At 37.5% G+C, this 24891-nt stretch overlaps 1 protein-coding gene across 1 annotated transcript in view; it reads right to left on the reverse strand.

The window, feature by feature from the left end:
* The window catches only part of B3GLCT (beta 3-glucosyltransferase), a gene marked incomplete at its 5' end in the record, with an annotated part of 70252 nt that overhangs the window by 29038 nt on the left and 16323 nt on the right, over positions 1–24891 (reverse strand). The window contains 3 exons of the mRNA XM_082498653.1: positions 834–945; positions 4430–4506; positions 20538–20647. Coding sequence (XP_082354779.1) covers positions 834–945; positions 4430–4506; positions 20538–20647 — 299 coding nt within the window. The remainder of the gene's footprint in view (positions 1–833; positions 946–4429; positions 4507–20537; positions 20648–24891) is intronic.

Raw genomic sequence — 24891 nt, forward strand, 5'->3', positions numbered from 1 at the left:
AAGAAGTGAATATGCTAAAGTGAGACCTGAAGAAAAGTTCAACACTCAGTCAAGGTAACAATAAAGAGGCAAAACATATTTCGCACAGGAGATTTCTGCCTTCTTTTATTCCAGGCAAAGGATAGACATCAGGCTGTTTTTTTTTTTCCTGAACATTGAGAATCCTAAACATTAACAGCTTTCGTGTCAGCTGCACAGCCAAATTTACTTTGTTCCTTTGTGACTGCATTTTTCTTTTGTTCTGCAAGTCTTTTGGTGTTGTTTCTTTTCCAACAGGTAAAGAATCTGTCTTATTAGCAAGACAGTTCAAAGACAGAATGCAAATAAAATACCCTACTATATTAGATCAGAGATAGTTAGTCAAACTAACTTCAGTTATTCTGTCTGATGATAATTAGAACCGATGACAGACAGGAAAATGGGGAGAGGGAACCACAGAGCAAACTATATTCATCTTTTTACTGATGCTACATTGTTTTCAGGCTACCCACAGAAGGAATTTTTTCTCCACTCAATTTTAACAGTTCTTCAACAGCTAGACAAGTTCTCATACATTGCTTCATGTTAAATACCTTGCTCACTCTCAGCCTCAGAAACAGAAATCTGTGCCCCTCTTTTAAGCTGTTTGGGTACATCTTTTCCAATGTTTGGAGCTATGAGCCCTCCAGGCAGTGTTATAAAATTAAATTCTGGACCACAGAAACTGTTCCATAACTAGGAATCCTAAAATCATGTATTTATAATTTTTTTACTTAAAATGATTCCACATGTTTCATCTAAACACCCATTCAAGCACATCAAAGGAAAGTTAAATATCTAAATATTTATTTCACCTTAGACCCGTCAAATCTTCCAAGTGTTTCTAGCAGCTTTACAACTTGTATTCTTGTATCTTCTTCACAGAAGAAAATCCAGGAGGAGTTCCTACCATAGGTAACAGAGAAGCTAACAAAAGAAAGTAACATTTTACTAACAAACTGGCTTATGAACAGAACAATAGATTCAACCCACATTCCCAAAATATAAGTACTTTGCAACCAATTACTCATTTACACAGAAACTTTTACTACCAACTTCGAATTACATCTTGAAGGACTACAGTGAATGGATAAAGACATTGCCTCTGATGCTGTCTATTTATATAGCACCAGTTATTTCAGAAAGAAGGGAATAGAATAGAGATACATAAAGAATATCCACTCATAAATTAATAGGCACTACAGGTATAACCACCTACGAATTCAGAAGTTTATAGACAGCAGTTTAAGTTACCTTCCCCTCAGCACCTTAACTTTCTTCCAAGAAGCCCCACTGTTGGGCACATAACACCATTGCAACAATCGTGAAAGTGCCAAATGTCAGGTTTTCTCACAGCTGTTTGACAGTGATCATAATCATCATCCGCAGCCTAAAAACTTCATTAGCTTTTTCAGTACAGTGAAACTACACAGAAGGGACTCCCCAACCTTCCTCAAAGCTAACACTGATCTCAATGCAGGACTCCTGACTCCTTCAGAAAATTCTCATTCCTTATTTCTCTACTCCTCTCAGCTTAATTCTTTCACTACTTAACAAAACAAAGTCTTATTAATTCATGACATCCTAATGGAAAAAAAGTCAATCTTTATTTGTCTATTTTCCTTTGCATAGCTTTTACACTGATTTAATTGAAGAAATAACCTGAGGAGAGGGACAAGAAAATTAGCACCTATAAACATCACAGATTTCTTCCTCTAGAGCATTGTCTACTGAAAAGATAAGCAACGAAAATAAACAACAGAAACCTAAGTCAGCAAAAATAAGCAAAAAAGGGTGACAAGATCATTTCTGTTTTAGGGAACGGTATTTAGCTAAAAAAAAAACCAAACACCCCAAAACCACCAAAACCAGAACCAACCTAAACCACAAACCCACTGTTTGAGAAATACTTATGCTAGAACATGTGACACCTGCATCTGCAGGTCTTTAAATTACATGCTAGAAGCACCAGATGGTTGCCAGGTGCTAAACTAGTTCAGTCTTTTTTCATCTGGGACAAGCTATCTTTCTATAAAGCTAACTTTCCTCTGTGTCTTGCAATGGTATTTGATTATTCACCGCTTTCTGCTTATGATACTTAACCTGCTAAACTATAATACCCAGAAGAACTCACAATTCATTCATCCTTTTAGTTCATAAAAGCATATACTTGTTGCCTACACAACACTGAAATCTGGGCAATTCTTTGCCATTCAGGCAAACAAACAGGATACAATCAGCTGGGAAAGACACTTCCGAGCTGTTCCATCTAAAACTTGCCAAACAAGTACAGAAAGGGTATCAGACACCCTCATGTTTTTAAATATGTAGAGTATTCAATGCCCTGTGAAGACTGAAGGCTCTTCTCTTGCATTTAGTGCTTAGCTAGAACTTTAGGAGAGAAATATCTGGGTTTACACGAAAGCAGGTGGGTGAGGGGCAAGGAGAAAAACACTAGAATGATCCATACAAAAAGAATTACTGCATCTTGTGAATACAGCACATACACGTTCACAAAAACGAATGATCTGTTCATCTAGCTATTGATGGACAAACAGAATGATTTTCAAGGCTAAGTATTTCATGCTTGCAGAGAGTTCTATGTAGACCTCATAGCACACAAATCTGGAGTTCAGATTGTAAGGAGCCATTGGACATACTCAGGTAAGATCCAGTTTCAGGGCAATCATTTTAAAAAGGGATTTCTTCCCTGCTTAATGAACGTGGTTAATAAGAAGAAATGCAGTGGGCCTTCTGGAGACAGTAAGGGTACTGTGTCATGAGACTTCCATTGATGTCATATGATTACACCTTCTGAAATGAAGTATTTTGTCCAAGTTAACCAGTGCTCAAGAAGTAATATTTAAGAATTGTCATAAGTGTTTAGAGGCCTACTTAAAAACAGTGACAACCACAGAACTGAGGGAAGCCATTATTCTGAAAGCAGTTTTCCTCTAAGAATGCGTTTTCTATCAATTCCTAGCATCAACAGCTGCTGCAGAATGCACTGATCCTTTAGTCTCCCTTCCTCCTCTTCTTTCAAATAAAAAAACTAAAACATACAAGCCTCACATCATCTACATACTTCTAAACTACTCCATGTCTTCATTCTGCCGAAAGTGGTAAGTGAAAGAGCAGACACAAGGAACTTCTTATTTCAGAATTCTCTTCAAGGAGGAAATCCTCTACTTAAGATTCTTCTTCTGATTTCTATAGAATTTTCTTCTGTTTTATCACACAAATTATCGTTTGTATTTTTGCTTCTGAGTTTGCTCTTGTAAGAGCTGTATCTGTAAACCCTGTCACCAAGACATAAATAATTCAAAAGAGGAACCACAAGGTCATTGAAACAGGAGCTAAGAAGGAAAACGAAAGATGACTGATATTTGGAACATCATCTTCCAGTTTTTCAATTTACTTTAATTCTCCTTTTGCTTCTTCTCATAGTTTACATATATCTCAAAGACAGTTACCATACAAGCACGTTTTTCATGTTTCTACACATGCAGAAAGCAATAGAAAGCAGAAGAGAAAAAGCATCCTGTCCTGTAACCAGTCTCATGCAAAAACAACAAGCCAAAACAAAACCACCCTTCTGAGTAACTCTAATAAACTGTAATAACTAAATTAAACTTCAAGAGGTTGCAGAGCCTCTGGCATCAGTTTCAAACACAAGTTTTAGGCAAAGGATAGCCTTCAGTACGATGGAGCTTTAGGACTTTTTGAAACAGGAATCATTGCTTCCTAACAGTTTGCAACATACTACTGGGTAAAAGCAGCACGTCGTCCTTGGAGCCATCTGCACAAGCTAAGAAGAAAAGACATTTGAGATTATCTGTCTTCTCTGACCATATTAAGATGAATCCTGGCCATACAAACTTCTAAAAAGATGTCAAAACTTACCTTTTTTCACTGTAGAGGCATGCCACCTGTTAGAAACTATAAGCAATAAAAGACAGGAACCTCAAAAAAGTATTATTATCTATTTTAAAAAATTATTTATCCACTTCATTTAGCCAAGTAATCTGGAAGATCAAAAGTTCTGAAATACCTCACACCTTACACTATGAGAAGTGGGAACCAAATAGGAAAATACACATTTTAAAATTATATATCTTTTGACCAGTTTACTTCCTTAATAATTTTAAAACCCATAACAACTTGAAGAAGGGAGTTGTTCAGTTACATTATATTATTGTCGTTCTTTTATTTAAAATAGCTTTCTCTGATTTAATGATATTTAACAGAGAATTGCTTTGGAAAAATAAAAAAGAAGAGTAAGAAAGTGAAGAGATAAGGTTGCAAGTCTCATTCAAAAGCTTTTGCTTCTGAAAAAAGAGGTTTGAGTAATTAATATTTATATGCTTGGTTGCAAAAAAATCTGAAAATAACTGGCATTCATTACACTTACTCTCTCATTAATGGTAATATTGTCCATGCACCTTCACGCTCATCCAGCTGATGAATAAGCAGAACCGTAGGTAATTCCTTTAAAAAAAAATAAAAATATTCCCATTAAACTTGAATTATATGCACTTTTTGTCCTAAATGCCAACTAATCTTAAAAAAATTACTCTGGAATGGCTACTTAGCTCTTCATTGTTTTTTACTGGCAAGTAGCCCTGCAGAATAGATGACTTAAGATAGTATGAAACAAGGTGACCTGCAATGTAGGGAAAGTGCTTCTTCCAACTCAGGATTTTTAATTCTATATTAGATATAAAGCTAACACACTTCAAGTGAAATGTTTTGTATAGGTCCCATGTAATCAATTAAGCAATATATCATACTAATTTCTTTACCATATCATAAAATCCCATACTGTAAAGAAAGACTTATAAATAATGTAGTACATTATACAAAGGCTTCTACAGACAATCATGTTACACAGTGCTTATGTGAGAGTTATAACACTCTTTACTTTGAGTTCAGCTTTGACCTGTCCCACTGAAATTGTAACAAAACCCCATAGGTTTACACAAAAAATCAAAATGAGGAATTAGCATTTTTTCTTACTGAAAAAAAATCAAAGGAAACCCAATAATGTAATTAGAGAAAACCAAACACTCTGATCCAGCTCCCCCCAGCCTGGCATCTCCCCATCAGCCTGTCCAGATATGACACCCACCAGCTGAAGAGAAAGGAGAGGCTCCCTGCTCTCCTTACAGTCTGACAGGGGGTTACTGTCTAAAGGGGTATGGGATGCATTACAGGATGCAGGGGAAGAACATTTTGGGATGGCACAAAACTTATTATGAGACACTTAGGGGAAGACGAAATGCCACGAAAAGAAGGATCAGGGTGGTCTGAGGAGGAACAACCATTTATAAATACAGAGGAAAAAAGGGGTTGGTCACTTGAAATAAATTGCTGGTGAGGACGCTTGTCTGGCCATGCCCTGCACTGATCACCGCAGTCTGTCCTGTCTTCTCCTTAAATTCCATTTCTAACTCGTAGGCAGGAGGTTCTGTATGTCTGTGTGTATCTGGAGGTCTGAGTGCCCGCACCTGGAGAGGGGACCATGAGTCACAGAGGTACACACCTGTGCTGCCAAACTGGGGAGAGAGCAGGGTGCATGCACGTTGTCAGGGGGGCTGGGGAGGTGTCAGCATGGGTAATAGCTCATGGGCATCAAGCTGGACTAAGAGTAGAAGAGGCTTGGGAAGGAGGTATCAGAGCAGCTACAAGTCTGGGGCAGACACTGAAGAGACCAAGGGGCCTGACAGTTGGTTACTGGAGGAACCAGGTGGTCCCAGCTACTGGAGAACCTCTGGGGTGCAAGGGTCAGATATCGGTAGGGTATAAGTCAGCACCAGCTACCAGAAAGACCCATTTGCATGCGTGTGTCTGCGCGTGAGGTAACAGAGAGGCCAGAGGGTCTTCAGGTCAAATGCTGGATACACTGCATGTCAAAAGCTACTGGGAGGATCCATAGTGTGCGCACGCGTGCGTGTGTGTGCAGGAGCAGGGCTGAGTACAAGCAACTGAGATGGAGCTGCAAGCCACACAGCAAAGCCTCACACGCTGGCAACTGCAGAGGCTGCAAGTGCGAGGGCCAGTGGCCGCATAGACTGAACGTCAAAGACCAGCTACTGGAAGCATCCATATTGTAGGTGTGGAATGTACACATTCCACAAACAGGCTTTCATCCTGATCAGCCAGAGAGGTGAAACATGGTCAGGGCACTGATGCAGTTTGTGTGAGTGCTGTGGTTTCTGTCTGTGTTGATCTACATGGATGACCAGGTATATACGTACATGTATTGTGTGTATGCGTGCACATGCGCCTATTGAGAACGTGCTCAGCCTCGCTACTGGCTGGACCAGGGGACAGGGAGCCGCAGCAGCCTCGCCTCCGTCAGGCGAGCAGATTTGGCAGCTCCTAAGACAAACCATGTTGACTTCTCAAGGGCCTAATTCCTTTCCACTTACACCACACATATGCCAAACATTTTTGTTTGATGAATGTGTCTTATGAATATAAGCCAATGCCATTAACATAAAATTTACATTTAAACACAAAAATAATTTATTCTCTCAGAAAAGCTGTAAGATAAAGTTCACACTGCTTGCTGACTCTGTCAAGTTTACTTTAAATCCTTTTTAAGGGCAGTTAAGCATAGCACTTAGAAATACATAAACCCTCCAAACTTCATACACTAAAGAAAACATCTCTACCATTCTAAAGAATAACTGTGTCTCTCAGGAGTGTATTAACCCTATCAAAAATAATGATCTGCTGTTTTTAAAAATATTTATGCTATTGTGAATGACACAAATTGAAAAGAAACAATGCCAAAACTCTGATTTGGATATTCACCTGCATCTAAAATATCAGTGGTTCTGATTTATGGTTCTAGTTCAAGCCAATCTATCAAATATGTTTCTGGTTAGTTTCAATTTATTGCAAAACCAAACTAGTCTCGAGGTTTTTAGTGGAAGCAGCAAATCTTAGAAACAGTATGATCAACATCTGTTATTTCACTAAAATGTAACCACTTCATGGTAAAACCATAAAAATATGTTTGCTTATGGGATCACAGATAGGAATATAAAAGAGCAAACCTCTGTTTTTACAAGAACGTTAGTTTGTACAAGCATCCAAACTCTGCAGTTATGCTAGTATTTGTATGTGGCCATGTATACCGTGCAATAGGAGCCAGACAGATATTAAAGTAATAATGCTATAGTCAGTGTCTATATCACCCTAAAGGCTGAAGTTATGTTCATTTTAGATACAAACATTTTCCCCACGCAAAAGGTATGAAGTAAATTACATAATATAAGTAGCTGTACCATATACTCAGGTATCTCCTCTTTAACAAAACAAACAAACAAACAAACAAACAAACAACTCCTCTTCCCTTTGTGCAGATCAAAGGTATGATGATAAAGAAAAAGCACTCTTTTTTGAGCTAATCGATACTTTTGCAAGGTATCTTTTCTTTCTGACATTCTCATAAGCCTGCTCTCTTTCTCTACCCAACTTCCTCTAAAACATAAAAATACGTATCTTGCATATACCTTTCCTTCCACTCATCTCTAACAATGCATCAATTCTGATTTAATAAAAGAGATGCTTAAAAAACACTGCAAGTAAAATAGCCTCTTCTGAAAAAATACAGGAGGATCTCTGTTATTTTTCCTTTCTCATTTTAGGTATTTTCACTCTGAACACAGTGGAACTGTGCTGACCTATTCATTTTATTTATTCTACCTTCAGTACACAGACAGAAAAAAGGCACAAAGTACCCACTGTCAGCTTTGGGGAGCAAAAGGGCATGTGCAGGCTAGCTCATTGGGGGACGGCTAGATAGTCAAGGTAGTGATAAGTAACTTACACACTGCAACTGTGTGTCTCATAAAACTCTCCTACAAATGCATCTATACCTTGTACTATATTCACTGGTTATTTTATCTCAAAAGTTCCAAAGTTACATAGCCCAGATGCTTTCACACATGCTAAAACTTTACATATGGCACAAATCAAATTTAATCTAAATAAAATAATTTAATCAATTTGAAGACGAAGAAACTACTCTCCCTACTTTCACAACTGAGCTGACTTTAAAAGGGCAAAACCAAAAAATGGAATCACTTGTGATCTGAAATATGGTACAAGACATTTTTATCTCAAATACCACCTACATTATCAGCACAGTGAGAGCAGTAATAGCTGCCACAGATTAAAATTGCAAAGTCTACACAAACAAAAAAAAAGGTGTGAATAAAGGGGTTAGATCCACATCTTCAAACCAATTCAAAAGATATTGACACTGCCTCATATGTACCTTTAAATCATTTACTATTCTTTATGGAAGTTGAAGTACAAAGATGCTAGTGACATGCTCATTTTCACAGCAAATCATCAACAGAACTGGTTCTTGAATCTAAACATGAAAAGTCCTCTTCATTATCATGGGGAAAACCTTGGGGGAATAGCATATCCAATGAGGAAAAAGATCATTCAGAATAAAAGAATTCTTAAGAAACAATTAAGAGAATTGCTAACTTGAAACAAATATCTGAAATCTTTCTGTGCTACATGCAATTTCATATTAATCTACCGAAACCTATATGAGAAATGTACAATTTATAGACAACAAAACAGTACGGTGTAAAAACAACGACACAGGCTAAGATTTCATAGACTACAAGGCCAAAATGGACCTCTGTAAGCACCATGGATGGCAGAGATCATCCCCAGCTAAAATGGGATTTCCAGAGCCACAGCTAGGTCACATCCTCTAAGACCCCCTAGCAGACCTGTTAAACTGCCTCATGAAACCCAAAACTGAGGGGTAGGACAGGGGATCCTAAACCCTAGGCGTTGCTGTTGAAATCACACAGTTCCAGAATTAGAAATGGTTTCGTAATTTTTGCTCTACAAGCACTTAACAACATTTTCCTTACTTTCTTATCTTCTTTTCAGAAATTAATCCTAAAACACATTCAGAGATAGCCTATCTACCCTCTTCTTAGCCCTCCCTTGGGAAGTTAAATAACCCAAGCTCTTCCGGTCATCTGTTACAGAATCACAGAATAGTTTGGGTTAGAAGGGACCTTTAAGGGTCATCTAGTCCAACCCCCCCGCAGTGAGCAGGGACATCTTCAACTAGATCAGGTTGCTCAGAGCCCCATCCAACCTGACCTGGAATGTTTCCACGGATGGCGCATCTACCACCTCTCTGTGCAACCTGTGCCAGTGTTTCACTGCCCTCGTTGTAAAAAAATTATTCCTTGTATCTAGTCTGAATCCACCCTCTTTTAGTTTAAAACCATTACCCCTTGTCCCATCACAATAGACCCTATTAAAAAGATTGTCCCCATCTTTCTTATAAGCCCCCTTTAAGCACTGAAAGGCCACAATAAGGTTTAAAAAAAAAAACACCATGCTGCTAACATAGCATAATAACCAATAAATAGACATTTTGTCTTCTGCTCCTTGGGAAGGCTAAAGTAATAAAGTATAATCTACTATCTTCTGTTAGAGAGAATCTCTACTTCTGTTCTACTCTCTGGTTATCATTTTTTTAAAAAGATCAGAGTTTTTGTAATATATTACATGTAGTTTCAAAGGGTTCAGGGAGAGGCCACAGCAGTACCCTGCTTTCATAAATCAAGAGCAAGATGCTGTGTGTAAGTCTGTCGTCAATTGATCTTACTTTAAAGAAAAGATGGAAGCATTTACCCAATCGTATGGAGGTAATAACTGCAACTTAAGAAAGTGATTTGAAGTGTTCGTGACTATAACTTCAAATAAGAGAGGGAAAAAAAAGGAAGACTTTTAATGAAGAGGAAGTAATTTTATTACTTTTTCCTACTGTACATAATATTGAAATCCTCAGAACACAACTTAGCTGCCAGAAAATATACTTGAATGCATTACCAGAGCACGGACTCCCAAGTGCTCACAGGCTCGATCCAACAACTCATTGCCTGGGAAAATAGCTATAATAAGTATTTGTATCTGAAGGGACTTCTTAGGTAGCTAGCTGGAATATTAATCCTTATGCAATAAACTATTTCATCATCAAAAAGAAAGCTTTCTACTACAATATATTTCTGTCTCAAAACCCTATTATTGATGTAACTTTTTCATGGGGGAAAGATACTGGTAGCCACAGATTTTATTATTTTACTGGGTTGTTCTTCAACAGTAGTCAGAAGTAAATTTCAGCACGTGTATTACAATGTTGCCAATTGCTAAGGTGCCACCCAGAGTTCCCACAATTAGAAAAAAAATCAGTAAAAAGTCCAGTAAGGATTTTGTGATCCAGAAATAATTTACTTGTGGTCAGTAGTAATCTGTGTTAATTTGGTTTACATTATGTTAATGTGACACCACAAGATTTTCCTCAACAACCAGTATAAAAAATTGTCCTGCAGCAAACCGAGTAACAGTCATACAAAGAATTTGTAAGCGTGCCTATGTTTTTCATGATCAGTAGCAGAAAATGTGTTGACATCAATACAATTGTCTCCAATCTTGTAGATGAAAACCTCAATACATCTTAATTCAGATGACCGGAACATGAGAAGACTCAAGAAACTACTAAATTAAAAAAAAAATAAAAATCAAAATATATGTCTACGAACAAATGAATCGTGCTCCCTCCCCCAATTAGTCAAAACACATAAAATACTTCTAGTTTAATCTATTTTAATCTAGACTGGACTACACGTTTCAAAGATCGAAATGAAACCTGGAGTCTTCAATTAGTGCTTGCTGATAGAGTTGTCAAGTCCTGACTTTTCAAACTGAACAATATAAAAAACTAATTCGATTCTTGTAATTACTGAGATGTGAACAACGGTCAGAGGTATGGATCCATTTCAAAATTGTTATAATAAATCTTAATACCTAGGGGGAAAAAAGACACGTTTACTAAATAAAGTTTAAACCTAATTGCAAGATTAAGACCTAGACCAAAAGCAACTCCCACGGCTTCCTAACACTGCCTCGTATATTCAGTCTAGGTTAGTCCGTTTTTGTGCATTTTCCCCCCCCCACTCACTGCTGTCTTGCATCACAGAGCCCACAAATTGTATTCCTTTGGGATGAAACTAAACCAGAAGATGTGCTGCAACTGCTAATGGACCTCCAGTTAACAGAACCAAATCAGAACTAGTCCTAAATAAAACCCTTTGAAATGTAATGTAACACCAGTGCTGGCTCCTCAGAAACAACTGCACTGCTCTACATATTTGCTCCTATTGCACCAAACTACTTGCTAATGTAGAAACAGTCCAAATATTAATCCATCTGTGCCAAGTGAGTATGGCACATCTACTATACTTTAAGTTAACTGGGATTTAATAAAATAATAATAAAATAATTACATGGATTTTAAGTCAGCCTAATATTTAGTTTGAGCAGCAGACATGTATGTGAACTTGCTAATTAAAAAGTGTACCTTTGGAAGAAGAAATGTAATCAATATAAGGGTTCTCACCAATGTAGTCTGCATTTTATTTTTCCTCCAATAGAATCCCCTATCTTCCCCCTAGATATCCCCTATCTTCCCTGTTTCATCCTTCTGACAGTTAATGATCATCAGCATTCCTATGTAAGTCTTATTTTGTAACAAGACAAAAAAAAATGTGGAAAAATCTGGAAAAGATTTGAGTGTTTACTATAATAAATGCTACCAGAGATGTGTATAATGAGACAATAGCCTAGAATGACAATAAAAAATTGCACTGAAGTGCCATTTGTTTCCTTATCATTTGCATGGAAAAAAAAAAAAAAGAAATACTGTCTCCACAGCCCACAGTTTGCAATAATTTTAAATAAAAGCAATCATACAGAAGACAGACGTGTGATATCCCCGTACACAGCAATTATTCATGAAAGTAAGTATTAATGGTGAACCATAATAATTATGTTGCCAACTGATCTGAATAAGATTCTTTATTTAGAATCGCTGTTTAAGATAGATTTTGCTTTTAAGTAAAAACTCACTTTACACATTAATATTATCAGCCGCAATACTAAAATCCATTCTCAATCAGAACTAGCATATAAAAACACTGCAAACAATGAAATTAAGCTATTTATGTGGTTCTGTTGGTTCTTTTATTATTAGCAAATTGTCCCTTCAAAACTTATAAAGTCTATTCTAACATTGGATGGTTTTCAAATTCCAATTCCATGTGTTGTACACAAATCTTCAATGGTTTACTCCTCTCTTCTGCTTTTCTCTCCCTTTAGTCTATGGAAACAATATAAGCTTACCAACCTTCAACTCCTTAGTGTAGTATCTACGGAAATTCTTAGCCTCGCAGAAAGTTTTAAGTATTTCCATTTCTTAGTTGATTTTTATATTCATGGACAAAAAAGCCTGGAGCATCTTTCACTAACAATGAATTTGAGACAATCATCTCTCTAGCTAACTTAACATGATATGTGGGGCAGCAGGTCCCTTCCCCCCAGTAGTCTCTTACCAAGCAAACCTAAAATACATTTTCTAACTTAGGAAGAAGAAAGGAAGAAGAGAATGAACAGGAACAGGAGAACAGAAAGAAGCTTCCACAAGGCAAGAAATTTGGTAAACGTATTTCAAATACTAGTATAGATGCTCAGGAAAACTTACAAGAAACAGAGAAAACTTAACAAATACTGACTTTAAGGGTTATTTTTCATTTCGTTATTCAGGTGTCAAGTATACTCGAGAGCAGTGAATATGGCACTCTATTCAAAGATGACTGAACAATTTCAACATAGCAGACAGCAGTCACAGTGCAAACTTTCTATCAATCTCTTATTCATCTTTTACTGATAAAGATATACCTTAGTGAAATGGTTTCATTCAAATACTATGATATATGCAGAGACTGCTGCAGAAGAGGCTGAGAAGCACCTTTGCCTAAAGCACTTCAAGCTTGCCAATTTCACATATATTTTTTGTCCTGACGTAAGAAGTCATGTCTGCAAGGTGAGAGACCCAATTTTCTGCATATGGAAATGAAGAAGTGCAGTTATCACATACTTGACTGGGAAAAGCAGCTATAAACAGTGTATGACGTGTAATGCAGGGCTAAGAGGACCCCATTTGTCTTGTTAAAATGTTAAAAGATCTCATTAGTGCAGTATTATTCAACTTCTACAATTTTTTTCAAATCTACTGAATATCTATTATTGGAAGATGATCATATTCATCTTCTAGCATTACAGTGTAGGTAAATTTTACAGTTTCAAGCACAAAATAGTTAATGGACTAGACCGATTTTGCTGATAATAAAGCCTAGTAATCGTACAAAGGATTCTGGTACCTTTGCAGAATGAGAAGCAAGGGCATATCAGAAAGTCAGAGATCAAACAATTTAAACAAAAAGCCAAGAGAACAGCCAGAGGAAAGCAGAGATAAAACAGAAGTCAGTCAAATTTGTGAAGTCCTGCAAGATGACCTTGAAGAGAAAAGATTCAAGACAACTCTGAAATACGTTTTCCAAACTAAACAGTAATTTTGTACACTTTTCCTAAAACACTTTCAAAAGTTTTGATTTTCAGAACTTGGAGGCACCTCACACTTCAACAGATCAGAGTTTAGAAGCATTTCAGAAAATAAGCACCCAAATATTGAGGCCCCAAAATGAGCAGCTGCATTTTAAAATGCAAATTCTGAAAGAAATTAAGCATTATGAAGACAAACTATGTACGCAACAGCAAAGAAAATGATCAAGAACAAGCTGATATCAGACAATGTATGTAAGCAGAATAAGTAATACATCAGAAAACAAACAAATGCACATGTTAATATAGATAAGGAAGGGGAAATATGAACTTCATACACTGAACACTTAAACACACACACTTATTACAGACAAGTTTTTTATACTGCAAGGTCTACCCACACTACAGAAGTGAAGTTTTATGGACACATTTGGAAGATAGGAATAAATATGAAAGCTTTGGCTGATATTAAAAATAGAAGTCAGGCAAAGCAGAAGCAAAGAAGGAGAGAAAAAAAGGTTGGATAAAAATTAACTAAACTTTATACAGGAACGTGAAAACGAGGGCAAGTACAAAATACTAAATTAATCCACTGATTTGTTTTATGTCTTTTAAACAAACAAACAAAAACCCCCACAAATTATGCAAGGTGCACGTATGCAAGTTTAGGAGAAAATTCAACTAGTATGACAATATTTAGTTGTTCATTAGCTAAATGAGAAATATTGACTAAAGGGGAGCAGGGGGGAAGAAAAGGACAAAGAAATCTTGTTTCCAGAATTTTCCATTCACAAACCAGAGATGATCAAGGGCTTTTAGTAGTTACTAATACTATTATCTGACTCAAGTGATATAGACAGAATAAAAGCATCACAAGAGCAACACGTACTGGGTAATACGATGCTCAAAACTTCTGGACAAGGATTTGTGTGGTTTCAGGAGGCCACTGATAAAAACTTGAACTTCTTCCTCCCTCTCTTTCGCTGCAGTACCATGTTCCCTAATTACTCTAACTTTTTGAGTCCATGAGGGACCCCATGCAGGGACTTCACTTCGAGAAAGTAAGAGTGCCAAATGCTCCAGGTACCCCATCAGTGTCTCTACCCTCACCACAGAGAAGTGCAGACAGGACTTGTCATCTCAACAAGATACCTTCACACGGTCTATTGCCAGTCATGTGCCAGATTCATCATTTTGCTGTAGAGTCCTGCTGGTCAGTCAAAGACTAGCAAGACCTGGGCCAAGTAGAGTGGTATACAAGATTAATATCACAGATGACATGACAGTAACCAACAGCTCTGGTATAGACTGGCATCTGATCTTTGCTCTACAAAGATGGAAAAATGATGGAAAGCTAATAGAGAAGGTATGCCAAAGAGCCTTGTTTTTTTCATAAATAAAGTCAACAAAAACCGTCCACTGCCTGGTAGGATAAATTATTGCATGTTAAAGAATAAGCATTTTAAGAACTAAGGTGACAAAGTCATTGCAGGAGGCTGCAGGATTTATCTGACATGAATAAATACTTGCAGAAGAAAAGAAAGCTGTTGCAAGGAACAAAACAGATTGCACACTAATGTTTTATATAAAAAAAAAAAAGACACTATATCCAACAACACTGGGAAATACAATAATTTCAAGTTATTACAGAATCACAGAATGGTCAGGGTTGGAAGGGACCTCTGGACATCATCCAGTCCAACCCCCCTGCCAGAGCAGGGTCACCTACAGCAGGTTGCACAGGATGACATCCAGGCGGGTTTCGAATGTCTTCAGAGTGGGAGACTCCACCACCTCTCTGGGCAGCCTGTGCCAGTGCTCTGCCACCCACAAAGGAAAGAAGTTCCTCCTCATGTTAAGATGTAACTTCCTGTGTTCAAGTTTGTGCCTGTTACCTCTTGTTCTATTACTGGGCACCACTGAAAAAAGACTGGTCCCATCCCCCTGGCACCCTCCCTTTAAGTATTTGTAAGCATTAATAAGATCTCCCCTCAGTCTTCTTTTCTCTAGACTTAAAAGGCCCAAGCCCCTCAGTCTTTCCTCATAAGAAAGATGTTCTAATCCCCTAATCATCTTTGTAGCCCTTTGCTGTACCCTTTGCTTTGCCTTTGCTGTACAGGTATAAAACACACCTGTTCCAATTACAAAAAATGGGTTGATCTTGATATTATGGAAAACCTAGACATAAAACAAACTGTTGCAGACGTGGAGATGGAGTCACAGGACAGAATGTAGCCCAACACTTCACTTAAATATAATCAGTTAAAACCTTGTTAAAACAGCCAGATCCAAAAATGAATCATCTGATCAGCTGGAAGCAGCTTCCATGGCATGGGAAGCCATTATAGGAGGGAGAAGAGGAAACAGTGGTTTCAGACTAGAATCTAGAATTTGAGCAAAAAATCTGGACATTGAAGCAACAGATACTTTATTTATGGTATTAATTTTGAAAGGGGTCCAGCAAATTAAGTCTATGAATAGCTTTCCTAAATACACAGATCAGTTTAAACAACTCTGTTGCAGTGAACGAGAAATCTTTCCACTAGATTTTATAACCACAGCATTATTAACATGTATGTGAGCTTTACAGAAAGGGTAAAAGACCAAACAGTTCAGACCTACTCCAAGACTCGGAACTGTAGGGAAATTTTAGCTATACAGCTTGTTGTAGATCTGGAAGAGGAATGTATGCCTGCTCATTTGTGGAATATATCTAACAAAGAATAAAATTAGGCAGCTACTATTACAGACCAAGAAAAATCCAGACAGATTTTCAGAGTTGTTTCCATCATAGCCTGACAGTATTTCAAAGCCTCTTTCAGGTGAGATATAGGGATGTCAGAATTCATTGTGGGAATAGTATCAAACAATAACAGAGGAATATTTAAGGAGGCTTTTGGACAACAGAACTTCAGATGGCTTCACTCCAGCATCTGAAATCAGATGTGGAAGTAGAGCTAGGAAGAACTTCAGAAAACATTAATTCACCCAGAAAAGGAATGCATGTCCCACTGGCATATTAAGAAAAAAAAAAAAAAAGATACAGTCTACAAATTCCCTGGAAGTAATCTCTCACAGATGGCAAAAACATGAGCAGGAACAATTTGGAGACAGATCATAGGAATATGGTGATGGCTTACATTAAAATTCAGGCAAACTAATTATACTTTTTCCCCCTCTCCAACACTTTAACAAAGAAATCTTCCATATTATTGAAATAGCGCAATGCTGCCATCAGTACAGCCTAGGCAATTAAAAATAACAGATTTTTAAAGCACATATGCCACACTCAACAACAATTGGCACGTTGGCAACAGATATCGTGGCTGTGACTCTAATGATATAATAAAGCTGAGACAGGCACCAAGAGTCTTTTCAACCTTATAGATGCAGCAGCTAGGATACTGAGTTACAGTCGATGTGTGTTGGAAGCAGAAAAAGAGAACCTTCTGCAAGCATCATCTTGTAACATAACAAAGAGACTGAACTTCTGAGGCGCAGACCAGTGGCATAGGCCAGCTGGGTTTCTGATCATTTTTATTCCTGTTGCACTTCAGGAAACAAGATTTTGCAAAACTGTTTTAAATAAGAGCACAACCATAGGATGCTCCTAGCATTTGTCCCCTATTTTCACATTAGCCAAACTGGAGACTGGGAGATTGGCAAAGAAACAATGTTATGAAAATTCAATGAAGATGTTCACTAAAACAACTGTTTACTCAAGCAACATAATATGGAGGTTTTCTATGTACAGTTAAATACTTTTGACCGTACTTGTTTCTTTTAAACCGATGTTAATAATCACTAAAGTAATAGTCCTCAAACTCACAAAGCAGCAATATTCCCCTTTATATGTAGGGATAGTTTAAATCGGTGAAACTTCATTTCTATGACATGGCACAAAATACAGGATTTTTCTCAAAACAAAGTAAGCCTAATAGCAAAAAGACTGCAAGTTATAGTTCCAACACTTCTATAAAACAGAGGTCATACTTCACATCATCTATTATTCATATGGAAGTATGTGATAATCATTTTCATTTTCCAATACTCCATGGTATCAGTCTTAAAATCTTATTCTTATATTCTTCAGTGAAAAGGTTGTCAAGCATTGGAACAGGCTGCCCAGGGAAGTGGTTGAGTCACCATCCCTGGAGGTATTTAAAAGATGTGTAGATGTGGTACTGAGGGACATGGTTTAGTGGTGCATTTGGCAGTGTTAGGTTTATGGCTGGGCTTGAGGATCTCAAGGGTCTTTTGCAACCTAAATGATTCTACTATTGGTTTGTGTTATTTTTTTTTTAACTCCATAATGAATACTACTAATTTGCTATATTTCTTCTGGTTAATATACATAGTATACCAGTTAATCTCTAGGCTTTTCAGGAAAAATATGTTTTTTGAATGTAATGAATGGGGTGACGGTGTTCAATATAAGAACCTGCAGGGGGAGGAAAAAGAAAAAAAAAAAAAAAGGCATTTACTCTACTAGACCAGTTTTCATAAAGAAATACACAGACCTTTGTCTTCAAAACAATGTCAAGATTCCAGGCAATTAAATAGCATTAACTGCATCTAAAACAGCATTTCAGACAAAATCTATCATTTTTAAAAAAACGTATTTTACCTGGTTCCTAGTCTTAAACATAGTAACCAAAAAAGTAATTCTAGTTTTCAATTTTTTAAGAAGCTAGAAAGGGAACAGGTCCAAATATTATCATTTCACACTCTGACAGCTTCCTTATTCTTATCTAGCATTTCTTAGGAAGGCATAGTTTACAGAGCTTCTTAAATGCAGAAACATCAGAAAATTAAGAAAATACGTAAAAAATCTTAAGGAATCTTCTTTGTTGCTATGTTCTAGCCGTTGTTTCATATACTTAAGAGTTTTGTTTAATATTGAATTAATTGTTATGAAATATGCTTTTAAGCATGAACTCAATAATGACAGCTACTGGTGACTGGAATTACAGATTAGTTTCACATGAAAACAATGTTTTAAATACACAGTGAAAGAAAATAAATGGACAGATTATTTGTCAAGATTGATGTAAGGTAAATATGAATGTGAGTGATTTAATCCATTTTAAAGTAATGCAGATATTCTAATTTCATTAAATAAAACAAAACTAGCAGCCGGCTTCCACTTCTCATTTTAAAACAGTGGAGATAATAACTAATGAATCCTTATAGACTAAACATCTATCATTTGGTTCTGTGACAACAAGCAAGTGAACCTTACAATTCAGTTGATCCAATCCTTTGTTTCTATACAGCAGTTGTCCTTTAAAACACAAGGATTTAACTTCCTTTGCTTGACAGTAATAATTTCATACGTATTTTGTTTAATGAAAAATGTGAACTTCAAATGTTGATGTGCTGAATTTAAGAGATCTTCTGTCTCTTTTCCATAATTAATATTATTGTGTCATGCCTCACAGTGATCTACAGTGTAATTGCGAGTTGACAAAAACAGTGAAGACGTGTCAAATACATGCTGGCTATGCTCATTTTTTTCCTGTACACTGATGGCCTTCTGCTTTTCCCAGATGTCAGGTATGAGATTTTTGGTGTGATTTATTTCCATCACTGCTTCTTTAATATGCCATGAATGCTGTTTAACAGTTACCTTTTGATATTGGAAAAGCATCACTATTTCAGCATTCACATACAGGAATTTCCTTAATTAGACAATGAAGTTTTTTAAAAGCCAGTTCACCTTGCTCAAGGCAGAAATACTTAAAACTCTTTGATTACAAAAAAGATTTTACCTCTCTCCTGTAAAACTTGCCTATATTCCTGCCTTATTGAAACTATTTATACTTCCACTTATTCATCTTTTCATCATTCATATTCTGCAACATCAATTACAGAACTCAACTAAAATCCTGTTTTTTAACAACCGAAGCCATAATTCTCTATGCACACACTGTATCTGAACACTTGCCCCAGCCCCAAAGAAGAGTCTAAAAGAGCAGAACTCTGCAGAACAAAGGCTGTTCACATGACTGATCTCATTAAGGGATTAAAAATTGCATTTAGAATGGATTCAATTACAACAGTTTTAATAAGCTTGGATAAATGAAGCCTAAAACATCCAGGAACCTGATTTAGGCACTCCAAGGCCAAGGTAGATAAGACAATTTAAATCAGACTTTTTTTTTTTTTCCTTTACAACAAAGAATCAAGAATTGAAAAATAGGTCCAGTAACCTCATAGCAAGATATTTCATATCAGGGGGTGTATACCCCTTACTTTGTTCTTATTTTTATTAAAGAGAAAGAAAATAAACCTTGTTTACATACACTTAACTTTCAATGTAAGTCTCCTAAAAACCTCTTCTCTCTACGCTAAAGCTTTACAAGTAACATTTCGTATTACAGTGTTAAGTCAAAATCAGACTTGTACAACATGCAGCTCCCAGGCCAGCATGGCCCACCAGCAGGTGAGAGGCAGAGTGCTCAGTCTGCAGTGGGGCTGCAGAGGAACAAGGAGTAATTATGGAAGGTACTGCAGCAGGGATGGAGCTAATACCAATGTGAGCAAGAGAGGTGCAGAAGACTATTGCTCCAGGAAGAAGGAAATCCTGCGTTAGGATTTTAACGTCCACATACACTGCTGCTCTACTGCCACAATGTCACAGTTGTGCAATGAAATTCTGACAAAATCTACATTACAGCATCTTCATTGGCTCTTAATAAAATAAAATACTCACCTAAAAATTATTGCTTAAATGATTACGTTTTTCACTTCATAAAGAAAGCATCGGATTTTTTCTTAAAGGCACACTACAAGTCTTCCTTGTTATCACTTTTACATCAAATGCCCTCCAAACAAAAACAGTTATACAAAAAAGTAGATAGTTCAAAATAAAATTATTAGGTGATGTATCATGGCATACAGTCAGTAAACACCCACTGAAATAGTTCTCTTGTAAGCACACAGAAGGCAATTAATAAAAAGCATAAAATGGATCCAAAAAAAGGCACAATAGAATATTGTATTTTTAGTAAATGCAGTAAAAACATGCATAACAAGGTGCAATCTATATTATCTAAACATACCTTTCCAAGATCTGCAGCCTGTTTTAAAATATCTCTTTTTAGATCTTCTGCTTTCTTGGAATGAAAAGAATTACTTTGACTCTGGATGATAAATACAATTTCTTTTAATTCTGTGAACCAGAAAATAAGAAGATTTAAAGACAAAAGAAGTTATTTTTAGTTTTTCTCCAAAGCTACTGAGAACCCAGGTGTGGGAGGAATCTATTACACAGCAAGCTATTTCTTTAGTTATACAAACATTTCATGAAATAATAAAAAGGCATTATTTAACAGACAAAAAAAGTCCAAACCAGTCCTTTTAAGGCTTAACACATAAAAGGTATGACATGACAAGGAGATCCTGCAGGAACAAAGAAACTTACACCCCCAGTTACCAGTAACCACATTCATGAAGTTCCTTTTTCTCCAATACACCATCACTCCTTATTACCAGAGGTAAAAGGCATTAGTCATAGATCAGCACCTCCCCTCACTAGGCAATGGATGAACTCAAAATGGGAAAGATGCTTCCTCGATAAAGAGTTTAAAACCCTACCCAGAAACAAACATCAGATGGGAGAGATATGCACATGAGAACAATGAGGTACTACTTTTGTCTGACAGGACAGCACCAACACCTCAAACGTGCTCACAGTGTTTAAAGGCATCATATTTAACAACTTTCACAGGAGAGGAGAGTGTGAAAAATTTAAAAAGAAAACGAGGTAGCTTTGCAAACATTTATGGACAGAAATAGGTGATGAAGGTTGATACTATGGAGAAGCTGAAGATAGCCAAATTTTCTTGATGACAGTAGACAGAATAATCTCTCAGCACTTTGAAAGCTAAGAAAAACTAGCAGATTTGATCCTGTTCAGAAGCAGAACACAGCAGAAGATGAGAAGGTTAAAGGAAGAAGAGAGGACAGATGCCCTTTCTAGAATTCTTAACAAGTTTGACCTATGCTGTATAATCCACCCAAGATCATAACTAAATAGCAACATATAAAATGAGGAGACAATAAAAGTTATTGCAATTTCTGTTTGGTTTGCCCGAAAAGGTTGAACTTTCTAGATACTATGCAGAAAGTGTGCAGATGAAGAAATTTGGGGCATAGTAACTTAAGAGGTACCAGTAAGTGACTGACCAATTACTGCCTAAGGAACAAAAAAGAAAGTAATGATGTTCAGTGTTCAAGGAGATAGGTAGACCACTTGCGGGGTGGGTGGGCAGGGACTGAGAACTGCATGTAAATTCTGTCACTCAAAGTGACAGTCAGATCAGGAATAAAAGAGGTAACAGATTCTAGTTAATTCCAGGAAGAGACAGCACAGAAAAGGCTGCTGAGTTAATGTTTACAGATGACATCATAGAATCACAGAATGGTTTAGGTTGGAAAGAACCTTGAAGATCAGCGAGTTCCAACCCCCCTGCCATAGGCAGGGACACCTCCCACTAGATCACGTTGCCCAAGGCCACGTCCAGCCTGGCCTTAAACACCTCCAGGGATGGGGCCTCAACAACCTCTCTGGGCAACCTGTTCCAGTGCCTCACCACCCTCAAAGTGAAAAACTTCTTCCTAATGTTTAATCTGAACCTGCCCTCTTCCAGTTTAAAGCCATTCCCCCTCATCCTATTGCTACATGCCCCAGTAAAAAGTCCTTCCCCAGCCCTCCTGTAGGCCCCCTTTTGGTACTGGAAGGCCGCAACAAGATCTCCCTGGAGCCTTCTCTTCTCCAGGCTGAACAGCCCCAACTCACTCAGCCTCTCCTCATAGGAGAGCTGTTCCAGCCCTTGGATCATCCTCGTAGCTCTCCTCTGGACACGCTCCAGCAGGTCCGTGTCCTTCTTATGTTGGGGACTCCAGAGCTGGATGCAGTACTCCACGTGGGGTCTCACGAGAGTGGAGCAGAGGGGCAGAATCACCTCCTTTGACCTGCTCTGGCCACACTTCTTCTGATGCAGCCCAGGATACGGTTGGCCTTCTGGGCTACGATCACACACTGCTGGCTCATGTTGAGCTTCTCGTCAATCAGCACACCCAGGTCCTTCTCCTCAGGGCTGCTCTCCAGCCATTCCCTGCCGAGCCTATATTTGTGCTTGGGATTGCCCCGACCCACATGTAAGACCTTGCACTTGGCCTTGTTGAACTGCATGAGGTTGGCTTGGGCCCACCTCTCCAGCCTGTCCACGTCCCTCTGGATGGCATCCCTCCCCTCCAGCGTGTCTACCTCGCCAAACAGCTTGGTATCATTGGCAAACTTGCTGAGGGTGCACTCGACCCCACTGTCCATGTTGCCGACAAAGATGTTGAACAGTACAGGTCCCAGTACCGACCCCTGAGGAATGCCACTTGTCACTGCTCTCCACTCGGACATCGAGCCGTTGACTGCAACTCTTTGAATGCAACTGTCCAGCCAGTTCTTTATCCACCATGTGGTCCATTTGTCGAATCCATATCTCTTCAATTTAGAGACCAGGATACCATGTGGGACAGTGTCACAAATCCAAGTAGATGACATCAGTTGGTCTTCCCTTATCCAATGCTGCTGTAACCCCTTCGTAGAACGCCACCAGTTTTATTTTTCAAATGTATATTCTTTCATCACAGATCAAGTCAACCTAAAATATCCCAGTTTCACATCAAGATCTTGACCTCTAGGTTAAAAATGCTAACTTTGCAGATAGAGAAGAATGAGTGAAGAACAGAGGAACAAAGGTGGAGAATAAATGTCCAAAGACAGAAAGTAGTAGTCTCAAGGAAAAAAAGAAAAACTGAGCACTTGAAGAAGTATCACAAGAAAAACAGTGGCAACAAAAAGGGGATTAACCCCAAATATATTTGCTAATATTATGAGAAGATTGTCATGTCCAAGTCCTGACCATCGATGACATTCCTTTGTTTCTCTGAACAGTTACTTGTTAATTTAGATCTATGACAACTCAAAGCTGTAGTTAAACGTTTTTCTACTTTTCCCCGATACTCTTTTCTCTCAATTTATTATCTTATTCACCAAGACAAACTCTGAAAATGTCAAATTGTGTGAGGTTTCTGGTGATAAAGTTGCAGAGATGGCATAAGCACTGACATAGATATCAGTTCGGGTTTCACATTTTTTTCCCACGCAGCATTCCTTCATGCTCTGACCCACCCAAACTTCTTTTAAAAAGCATGCACAATATAAATGTCTGAATAGCAGATATCTGCTGTCTAGCAAGAAATTTGCTAGACTTCCTGTGCAAAAATTAAAATTACACTTCAATGATGCTAGTGAAAGTCAAAGGGCTAAATCTACATGTACAACACTGCAAATATACCCAGAGATACAAAGCAAAAACTGTATTGCTTTATATAATTACTGGTTTAGTATCAGTACATTTACAGATATGCGAGCATCTGAATTACGCTCAGTTTCACTTATGGTACATTTAACAGCTATGATATCCCACAATAGAATACTTTCTCGCAGCAATCTAATAACTACTGTGGTGTTACTGCTTTAATCCAATGGCAATAGTTTACTCTGCTATAGCCACCTTAAAATAGTTCATTAAAAGAAATATTCAGTATATTAAAATGTCAACAGAAAGTATGTATAACTTTAAACACCTAAATTGTTTCTCAAGTTGAGAAATAATCAACCAATCAAGACAAAGAATCGAATCTTTTGAAAGACAATATCCAAAAGAGCTATTGATATACTCTATTTATCTTCTTGTCTTCTTTTCTCTTTTATTTCCCTAAGGCATTTCCACATGTGGAAAATACCTTCAACAATCTCAAATACTCATTGATTGGAAAGATACTGCAAGTTCACAGAAAAAAAAAAATACGAAAAATTGGGAAACAGGAATGCTGGAAATTCCTAAGTCTTATCACAACCACATCCCATTGGAAAACAGAATGGAGCCTTAATCAACTTTGAACAAGCCATTAACAGTAATGTGTGTTTCAGCAAGGATACAATGACTCTATGTAAAATATGCCTCCTTCAGAATTATCACTAAATCAGTTCAAAATATGGCAATGGGGAAATACTGCAATTTGGAAGATAAGCATTGCAGTATAATGACCAGCACAAATAAACTACCTGCATGATTTCTTTTTTATTTTTTTTTATTGCAAAGTTTGTTCACCACAAAAGACTGCTGCTTTAGTCAAGTCAAAGCTACTGAAAAAATTAAAACAAACATTTCAGGACAAAAAAAAAAAGTGGAAAAAAGCTCCTAGAAGAACATAAGATTATGTTGGGTGTTGCCTGCTAGTCTTCCTCTGCTCGCCAGAGAATAAAGCATTCACCCAGGATGCAAGAAACCCAAATTCTCATCTGCAAAGTAGTTTGGACCTGAATGCAGGTCTTTCACATTCCAAGTC

This window comes from Vanellus vanellus (assembly GCF_965231255.1).
Source record: "Vanellus vanellus genome assembly, chromosome: 1".
NCBI classification, from domain to species: domain Eukaryota; kingdom Metazoa; phylum Chordata; class Aves; order Charadriiformes; family Charadriidae; genus Vanellus; species Vanellus vanellus.